Source organism: Fundulus heteroclitus, chromosome 12 (genome assembly GCF_011125445.2).
Source record: "Fundulus heteroclitus isolate FHET01 chromosome 12, MU-UCD_Fhet_4.1, whole genome shotgun sequence".
In the NCBI taxonomy this organism is placed as follows: Eukaryota; Metazoa; Chordata; class Actinopteri; order Cyprinodontiformes; family Fundulidae; genus Fundulus; species Fundulus heteroclitus.
Window position 1 is genome coordinate 1,116,966 of NC_046372.1, and position 10,247 is coordinate 1,127,212.

The 10,247-nt window shown below is 45.4% G+C and overlaps 1 protein-coding gene across 1 annotated transcript; it reads right to left on the minus strand.

The window, feature by feature from the left end:
• Positions 1–337: 337 nt before the first annotated feature.
• rgmb (repulsive guidance molecule BMP co-receptor b) lies at positions 338–10,041 on the minus strand. Its single transcript, XM_012863558.3, has 3 exons — positions 9,507–10,041; positions 4,544–5,079; positions 338–1,483 (listed from the first exon to the last, which is right to left on the minus strand). Exons 1-3 carry the CDS (start codon positions 9,622–9,624, stop codon positions 725–727), a joined length of 1,413 nt encoding a protein of 470 aa, XP_012719012.2. The 5' UTR covers positions 9,625–10,041; the 3' UTR covers positions 338–724.
• Positions 10,042–10,247: the final 206 nt, after the last annotated feature.

Sequence of the window (10,247 nt, forward strand, 5' to 3'; positions counted from 1 at the left end):
CAGACACACGCACACACACTTAGCTGGAATCAAATAACAACCGAGTAGTACTGATGACATTTGCTGCAATAATACATTCAACAGAAAACCTCACATTAACTGACTTTAAAGGAGACGCTGACCCGGATCAGCTGCTGGAAGAATGTTTCATTTTAGCCTCAATGGCAGCTCCTCATATTCAACTTATTCTGAAAGGAGCAAAACAACAACAACAACAACAAATACTTGAATAGTTATTGGTTTTTGGTGAAAAAAAAAAAAAAAAAAAAACCCAGAAACACTGACTGGCATCGTGTAAAAAAATGTCAAAATAAAGTGCTTTCATTAAAAAAACAAGCCTCTGTGTGAGGTATTTAAAAAAAATCTGATGCAATGACAGAAACAAAAAAAAATCTCTACGCTATCACACTGTGCACTTAAGGGGGAAAAAAATAACTATGTACAGATGATTCACCCACATGGAAACATTTTTCTCATTGTCAGTTGCATTTGATGATTCTGACGCTGCCAGGAGAAGTGCAGTTAGTGCTGGCAGGCTTTCCTGTGCACCCCCCCACCCCCTCATGTTAAAACACTTCCAGTTCCCAATCACTGTCCGACCTGCTGTTTTTTTCTCCGCATCAGTGCTCAGTATCAGTGCTCGGCTAAACAAATCCTCCCTAACTCCTCTTGTAGTGCACATACATGGGCCTACATGCATTCAGGCACACAGGGACTGCCATTCTCACAAGAATACGACGCTCAGGGCGCACAGCAGGAGCGGAGTGAGCTTTTTGATAAGCTGAGAGTTGGAGAGGAAGAAGGAGGCTGCAGAGCCACGGGGGTATATCCTCCATCTGTCCCGGTGTGGATGAAGGTTTTCCATGTCCTTCTGGGCGCTGTGTGCAGCCAATGTAAAGTTAGCATCTCCAGTGGTGAGGAGATCAAACACGCAGGAGTGGAAGTAGATGTCTAGGGCCTCCAGCTTCTCACTGCAGCGCTCCTTCGCCCCTTCCACGCCAAAAACGTGTCTAGCACCAAAGGGGTACGCCTGCATTTGCGCGGAGTAGCCTGGCCGGCGCAGCTGCTGTCGCTGCAGGCCGAGCGCGGGCGGAGAAGGCGGCAGGGGGAGGTGGCCCGCCTGGTCGATGCGCTCGCTGCTGGGGCAGCCGTTCAGGCAGAGCTGCAGGTCCTGGGTATCATCGTAGGCCTGAGCCAGCTCCTCCGGGATCCGCACAGCCAACGTCAGGTAGCGCCCCAGCTGGCGAATGATTACAGTCACGCCGATATAGCCAGCGTGCAGCTCCACGTGGCGCCCGGGGCTGCGTTCAGAGATCCAAAGAGCCCGGACCTTCCCGGCCGCGCCGTCAGCGCCGAAGGAGGTGTGGATGGGGTCTCCGCTGCTCACCGTGCCGTCATCAAAGGCAGCTGGGAGGCTGTCCGTGACTGCCTGGTACACCCTCTGGTCTGTGCAACCCTCATATGGCTTGAAGATGATGGTGATCTACAGTGAGAAACAGTGTAGAAATGGTTTGTATTGTCGAGACTCAACATCAGAGAGAGAGAGGTTTGAGAAGGATCCTTTTATCCTTATTATTCAGAGCTTTGCTATAGCGGTGGTTCGTGACAACAGGTGGTGCTCTTTTCGACCCTCTGCACTGCAAAATGAGAACTAAAAGTAAGTGCAATTTTCTTGAAATTATGTATTTTTTCCTTGATTTGAGCAGCTAAATAAGACTATTTGCCAATGGAATGGGCATTTTTACCCCTAAAATAAGATAATTAGTCATCCTGCACTTCAAATAAGATGATGGAGATGAACTGTTTTATATTTTAAGTGCAAAAATCTTATTCCATTGGCAAATAGTCTTATTTACCTGCTCAAATAAAAAAATAAATAAAAAAAATACTAATTTCAAGAAAATTGCACTTACTTTTAGTTCCCTTTTTGCAGTGTGCAGTTTTTTGGGATACAAAATGGCGCTGTGGTCTGCTGCATGTTATGCAACAACCATGTGTTAATTGGCACCCACCAAAGTCAATGTGTGCATATTTTCTGTCAATGGTTGATTTTCTGCATATTTGCAAAACCCACTTGTGATCCATTTAGGGCCCCACTCCTCTGGAGCGGGCGACGACGCAGTTTTTTCGCTCACATTTATATGATTGTTTTGTTTTTTTTCGCTACAGGAAAAAACTAAATTGAGAAAGATTAAGACGACGTGGTTTAGAAATCTAGATCCAAAATAAAAAGCCACCCACACCGAGACACAATCCTCTCAATATTTATGAAATGACTTGATGACTTTCTAACAAGTTGTAATTTGACACAGCTATGAAAACATGCTGACACATGAACGCGCACACTTGCTCCAGGGGTGTGCAGAAGCAGCGGTGGACGCAGGGTGTGGTGTGTGAGCATTACGGTTAACTCCGGCATCACAGTTCCGGTGAATGGCTGCTTTGTTCACATGACAGCCGTGAGGAATGAGGCCTGGCAGCCCATTAAGCCTGGCGGGCTGTTAATGTGGGTGTATATGAAAGTGTGCGTGCGGGTGTGTGTGTGTGTGTGTTCGACTCTAATAGTCGTGACTAATAACTCGCCCCACCTCTGACACAAGGTCAAATCTTCAGCTGCAAAGTGCCGAAAACCAGCTTTTTGCTCCCTCTGCTTGCGCGGGTGTTGGTGAATAGCTGTTTGTGCATGTGCTTTAATAATTAAAGCTATCCACTAAGCTAGAGGGGGCAAATCATCGGGGGAAATATCAGCATTTTTTCTTTAACACCACAAAGATCACCTTGTGTGGCTTGTCCTCCATGCAGTGCCGTGCACAGATGTGTGTACGCGTATCTTTGCTGTTGCACAGGAACCTTTTAACACACACAGTGCTTTAAGCTGACTGCAAGGAGTGCTACTTATGAACCTGTAGGACCCATATTCACTCTTATAGACACACGAATGCTTCCAAATGTGCTTATAAGTAAACAATGGATCCCTTCACGCATCTCATTCCTCCCTATTAGCGGTCAGGCTATATGCAGCCGTTAACCGAGTTAGGTTTGCTGCACTGCTGCAGTCACAAGAGGCGGTCACAAGATCGAGGACGCTTGCCTTGCACCTGTGTGCCTGTGGAAGCCAGAGAAACGCAGAGGGAGTCTGGAAGGGAGCTAAGTAGAGCAAGGTTGTTTTCTGGTTTCCCACTGATAAGATTTCTTGTGTTGTGGCAAGGAAAGGAACAAATAAAAAGCACACACACACACACACACACACACAAAGAGAAAAATAAACTATGTCAGCCTCACTGTTTTAGTGGGCTCTGTCAGTCTTAATACCAGGAAATTACAGATGTGCTTTCAACTTAATTGGCCCTGACCCCTGGTGGGCATCAGCCAAAAATCCAGTTTTTGTCAGATGCACTGTACTATTCACAACAAACAACACTCTTCAGTGTGGACACTGTTACATAGGGAAGAAGACTATTTACCATATCAAATGAAGCACAGAGATGTAAGATGCTAATCAAAATACACTCATTCAGAGAGACAGAGAGTGCAGGAATATGGTTACATAACGGGAAGTCTGAATGTTTTAGCTGTCTACATCCGTCTGTTATGGAACATGCTGGATTTGGAAATGCTGGCAGCCCTTTTGGAAGTCTCTGTTAATGCTGTAGTGCTAGCAGCGCTGGTCGCTAGCAGCGCTAGACGCTAGCAGCGCTAGTCGCTAGCAGCGCTAGTCGCTAGCAGACGTCGCTAACAATAGTTAAAAATGTCAACCCTGTAATCATTTAGACTTTGTTGTAAAATATTTGCCAGCCCCCTAATATAAATAATAAATTCTAATGACAAGTAGGCTGGAACAACATAATTTCAAAGTTTTTCTTACAGTCCTTAAAGGGGCCTAGTCACACACTATGATTTTACGAATTTCTACGCCAGTACCTCACTCTGGTTGCACACAAAGGTTTACTGATTAATTTATCACGCCCTGTTGGCTTATTATATTTTATTTCTGTGTTTTACACTTTGTTTTAACTCCATTTGTTAGTAAACAAGGCTTTTATGCATATTTACCATGCGTGCAATGAGTAAACAAGGAGAAGCAATGGAGTCGAGGTACAAAAGTAAAGAGCTTAAGTAGCCTTAGCCCTGTAGATCGGGTTGGTATTCGAGCGCCCTGAGCTGTGTCTTTGCTGCGAGACATTGCAGGACGGTCTACTTGCTTTTACAGTAGCTGCATCCATTGTCGCCATCTTGCTTTCTGATAGTTCAGCGGTACTGCCAGCAGGTGGCACAACAATGATTATGTCTGCTGATCGTGCCCGGTGCAAAGTTCTTTTCAAGTTCTAAGGACTAAGTAAACACCATCAGGAGAAAATCATGGTGTATATTGTCTGATTTGAGTATAAATATATGTTTTTTGTGTTTTTTAATGACCAAAACATTTGATTAGGCTTCTTTAAAAAGAAATCTGAACCAGCTAAAACAAGCATCGACGGGTCAAAGATCAAAAGTAACACAAAGGTTTTTTATAATTTTTTTCCACCATTTCAACAGTTCTCACCTTGTTGGTTGCGGTTGCACTGGAGCCGTTAACCACGGGAACATTAGTGACCTGCACCGACAGATAGTCATTGTCAATAAGAGGCCATGCCCCCTCCACCTTACAAGTCTGGAAACTGTCCTTAAATGTTCTCAGGTGGGGGTCCCCGAATAGTCCACAGAACAAGTACCCGGGCCGAGAGCGGCCATGGCCATGGGAGTGAGAGTGGATGTGGGAGTGTGTGTGGGTGTGCTGGGTGCGGCTGTGGTAGTTGCAGGGTTCAAGGTGGATCTCGGGGTGCGCAGAGGGAGTTGGGCCATCTCTGGAACAGTTCCTCTGACTCATGAGGTCCGAGATGCCCAGCACGGCTGAGTGGTACACCAGGTTTCCCCGGCAGGCCTTAGCTGTCCCCTGGGTGCAGGCTGAATACGCGCGTAGAGCCTTGCAAAACTCAGCGTGAAAGCCATCCACGGCGGGCGTCAGGTGGGAGGTCAGCGAGACAAAGTCGGTGGTGCACTTCTGGATGCGACACTGGGTGGTAGCCACTTGGCACTGACCTGAACGGGACAAACAAAGACAGTCTGAGATAGCTTCATAAGACAAAACATGTGTTTGCAGCAGATGGCAAGCTAAAGAAGCTACATATGTCTGACAATTTAGGTCTAAACCTGATCTTTCTAGAAATGGAAAATCTGTGCACTAACATGAACAGGCTTAGATAGAGGTGTGAGAACGATTTCTTTGATCTTATACTCGCAACGCTCTATGCTGCTACAGTCAAACCCAATAAAAGTAGAAAAAGAACCAGCAGCCGATTAAAAGTCTCGATCAATCAGCAGTGCCGCTTTGTGAGTGCAATAAACCTGAAGTGTAATAAACCAAAGAGCACCCAGACAAGAACGATGAAGCAACTTCATCCCACAAGCAGTCAGATAATACTGCCCAGACAGCCAGGAAGTACGTAAAATAGTTTTTTAACTGTGCGGTGGCTTCAGCTTTGCTGCACATAGAGCTAAAGAGCCTTACAGAAACATTAATACCTCCTGAAATGTTTCCCATTTTGTGGCTTCAACTTCAAACCATAATGTATGTAAGTAGGATGTGATATCATAAAACAACACAAATTAGTGTCTAATTGTGACAAGAGGGAAAAAATAATGCGTGATTTTCAAAACCTTTTACAAATAGAAATCTTTGTGTCTATTTCTATTCGGCACATTTTACTCCCAGGCTGTCCACATAAACTGACAGGCCAGGCATAGAGGCCATTACACAGAGAAGGAGCTAAGAAAGTAACTCTGGAGGAGCTGCAGAGAGCTACAGCTCAGGTGGGAGAATGTGCTTACACTGCTTAGTAATGCACCCCATCAATCTAGTTTCAAGTAAGAGTTTCAAGAAGAAAAACGTTGAAAGAAACACTGCAGATGACCCTGAACACACCATCCCACCTCATGCTGTACGCACTTTGTGCATACAAAATGACAATAAAGATATCTATCTATCTATCTATCTATCTATCTATCTATCTATCTATCTATCTATCTATCTATCTATCTATCTATCTATCTATCTATCTATCTATCTATCTATCTATCTATCTATCTATCTATCTATCTATCTATCTATCTAAAATATGGTGGTGGTAGGATCATGCTGTGGGAGGCCTCAGCATGGACAGGCAAGCTGCTAAGAGTTGATAGGAAGACGAATGAGCTAGTCTGGGAAGAGAACCAGCAGGTTCACCTTACAGCGTTAAAATGGCATAGTCAAAACCAAGACCCCAGTTCAATCAAGAACATTTGGTAAAACTTGAAATTATCCACGCTTAGACAGTAATAATCCATCTATGTTCTTCAGGTTTGGAGGCTTTAAAGGAAATTATGTCATATTTCAGCAAAAACGTCCTTTGTTTTTGTAGTTAGCGTTGAATAAAGAAGAGCGCGAGAGAAAATTAAACATCAAAAGCCATTTGTAAGATGTGTAGCCATTTTTCATAGGACCTGTTCAGTTACGCCACACTTTTGAGATATTTCTCTGAATATGTGTCATCTTCCTTCCACGTCACAACGAAGTGCTAATCTGCGCTGGCCTATCACATAAAATATTGTGTTTGTAAAGTGACAAAATGCAAAAAAAAAAAAAAAAAAAAAAAGTCCAAGCAGAGAATGGCATGTATCAAGATTTCTGAAAACTTAGATGACTGGCGCGTTTGCAACCCTCTCTTTAAAAAGAACAAACACATGATCAAGAATTCACTCTCACACCCCTCGGGGAACTGATTCCTTGGTCTGTGATTTTGTATCTGTTTTCTCATTTCTAAGTGGAACGAGGGTCAAAACAGGCCTTTTGTATTACTGACCATCAGATGGACAGAGAGAGTTAGAGCCAGAGAGAGAGATTAGAGACCAGACCTAATCCATCAGTCACAGCGTGCTCCTATTAGATTAGTCCAGAGAGAGAGAGAGAGAGAGAGAGTGAGAGGAAGGCTCTGCAGAGAGGGGCCGGCTGCACACAAACACAAGCAGGGCTAAGAAAAGAAATATGGTGGTATGACTCTGATGTCTGAGCACAAGAAAAAAATAAATAAATCTGCACCCTCCATCAGTGTCACACATTCACGTCACACATTCACGTAGATTACCGCTGACAATTAAGCCTACTAAGTAGCGAAGTCCACAAGCTCTCCTCTTTGTGGACTCATAAAGGACTTCTGTCCCACCATGTGGGGGCAGTGCTGCTCTGAGTTTTCCGAAATTGACAAATCAGGGTGCAGATGTAGACCCCCACTCACAGCAGGCTTCAGAATCTCTCCCCTGCTTGTTAAACACTGACACCAGCCAAAGATATGCCCGGCGCACATACATGCACAGGCTGTCTGAGCACTGAGGGCTCATTGTGTCTGTTGCCCCGCCACTCCAAAGGCCTGCCTTCTTTTCCCTCCTAGCAGGCCTGTAGGACCCAAGTACTGCTGCTAGGAGTCTAATCGGAACCACCTTTCAGCCGCATGTAGACCCCTTTATACGTCCTCGTGCGGACATCTGTTCACGTTTCATTTTTTTTTTCAACCACAATTTCACATTGCTCAGATGGAAGGCAAAACCCTCTTTTATTGTCTGTTGGATTCACTAAAACTGTCTCGCAAAGATTAAAAACCGACCAGATACCGAGGAAGAAAAAGTTTGCGCCGGCTCCGAATGGATCACAGAAGAACCACTGCTGGCTTCTGGCCTTCCATGAGGAGATGTTCGTGTTATAATTAAATATGTTCTGCCTATCTAAGGTTACTTATTAAAGAGAATTATCTTATCTTTGTTCTCGGGGGATTCTCGTAATCTTATTAAGTATTCATAGCTGTTCTTTCAAAAGAAAATCCAAGCTATGCATATAAATAAGGAACGTAAGGTAAAGCAAGTAAAGGTGGCGAATACTGAAAAGGCTTTAAAAATGTTATTAAGAGAAGAATAAAGAAATCGCCATGTTAGGATCTGAGGTGCTCAGAGGTGTGTTTGTGTTATCCCCTGCTGCAAAGTTTCTATTAAAGACACATGAGTCAGACCTTTCTCCAAAAATGATACACACGTCTCCATATTTCTATTATTTTCAACTTTTCTTTCCTTCATGTTAGCTGTTATTGCACTTGCCAGGGCTTCAGGTCACCAGCTCCCGGTTCTCCTGCATGCCAAGGCAGCTTCTCCACCACCAGACAAGAGGTCAGGAGATCCCAGACTAGAATTTTTTATTTATTTATTTCATCGGTTCTCTGTCTCCGAACCTTTTCTGATAATCCAGAGATCAGACAAAAAACACTGACCTACTGGGATCACCTCTCAGCCGAGGGAACAGCTCGCGAAGTGCTTATTGATCACCTCGGTTGTGTGCGCTCTCTCACGTTCTCTACCAAGCACGCAGCCGCCTAAGCCCCGGCAACAATAGCTCCTAAAAAAATCCAGATGCTCCCTGCCATCCCTGTGCAAACACGCGCGGAGCTGACAGCCGATGACATACGTCTGAACAAAAGTAACACAAACAAGACCTTCTTCACACCTTTTAGCAAATAAACCGTTCTGTTTGCCTCACCAAACCAAATAATACACATTCTTTCCTGGTGAGGCATGTGTGGCAGGAGGTGCTGAGAGGGTTTTAAACTAAACTAGGTGCTGTGTGTGTGCAGAAACAGGAGCGTATAGGGGGGAGTGTTGGGGTCCTGCTACCCAGCACTGTTTAACTAATTACAAGAGGTGTGACTGTCCAACACATAGCCAAAAAAAAAAAAAAAATCCTCCACACACACAAAAAGACATAGAAATGCTGGGGGAAAGGGGAGATTGTACTGAACATAAAGCAATCCGGAAAAGAAGAAGTGATATTTCTCTTAGACAGACTAAAGAGCTCAAATCTGTGTCAATTAAGCGCTTGCCAATGAGTTTCTGCTTTTGGATCCCTCAAAGATGAACTATAAATAGAATAATGAGGCATTAAAAGAATCTTTGATGACTTTTAATGCTTTTCTTTCTCCGATCTTGACACTTCAGTCAGGATTAAATCCCACTATGTTGTGCTTTCAGGTCTGGCAACACTTACAGACCGAACTTGGATTTCAATGGATCTGTGATGTATGGAGAGGAGGAGAAGTAGCAAGCCCTGTTTCCCCCTTCTCTTCCCCTCCTCCATGAGCCATTAAGGGGCAGACAGGAGAATGACGGCCCAGGAGAGAGGAGGAGAAACTCGATCCGGACTCAGACTGCTGCACTGCCGCTTTGGAGAGGGCCATTGTCAGGCAGTGTAGCGGTGCTGGGCCCCCCGACGCAAAACACGCTCACAGACGCCTTAATAACTCATTAATTATCTGAAGTCATGCTAAAGCGCGAACAGGGGTGACGTGGTATAAAGTGAAGTTGTCTAGAATTACAGTGAAGTGCACAAACGAAGTGTAAAACGGAGGATCCAGCGAGGGTTTGACCCGAAGACGTGAGGGTTTAGTTACCTATGCGAGCGCCGCAGCAGAGACCGATGATCAGCAGCAGCAGCGGCCGGAAGCGGCGCGTCACGGACGGGGAAGCGAGGCGCTCAGCCCCGCGGCAACAGCATCTGGCTCTCCCCATCCCCGTCCATGCAGGGCCAGGAGGGGAGAGTGGACGGAGTCCCAGAGAGCGGGGACGGGTGGTGTCCAGGCCTCCTCCTCACCCCCTCTTCAGCCTCTTCTTCCTCACTCTTCTCTCCGTCCTCTCCTTCTCGGGTGCGTAGGGGCATTAAAGCACAGCTGCTCAGCGGAATGCAGGGCGTAGGAGGAGGGGAAGACTGGAGAAGAGGTGGGGGGAAAAAAAACAAAAAAAAAAACAATGTGCGAAGTCACTTTACTCCGATGACACTTTTACTTTTCTCCCGGGTCCCACGTGTTTTAGGAGCGCTCCCTGGCTCGGCGGTCCGACTTTTGCTCTGACTGCGATCTGCTCTGCTCTGCTCTCCGACACCCAACAATCACATCCCTCCCTCCCCTCATCAAACAGGGATTTCTCCTCCACTCTCTCCGCTCCACTCCCCTTTCACTTTCTCCTCCTCCTCCTCTCCTCCTCCCCCCTCCTCCTCTGGCTTTCCAACAAATCAATAGAGAATCAACCAAACCCTGCTGGCGGAAAACCCGCCCACCCCGAGGCAGGAGGACATGGCTTGAATAAAAGTAGTAAAACAACAATTTCAGTATGAATATCAAAAGTGAATTTATGTT

What these genes read in the sequence shown, in the direction of transcription:
- rgmb (XM_012863558.3), bottom strand. Translation starts at nt 9,624, where the DNA reads ATGGGGAGAGCCAGATGCTGTTGCCGCGGGGCTGAGCGCCTCGCTTCC. An exon ending in CTGCTGCGGCGCTCGCATAG is followed by an intron (nt 5,080 to 9,506) that starts GTAACTAAACCC and finishes TGTCCCGTTCAG; the next exon opens with GTCAGTGCCAAGTGGCTACC. An exon ending in GTGCAACCGCAACCAACAAG is followed by an intron (nt 1,484 to 4,543) that starts GTGAGAACTGTT and finishes TTCTCACTGTAG; the next exon opens with ATCACCATCATCTTCAAGCC.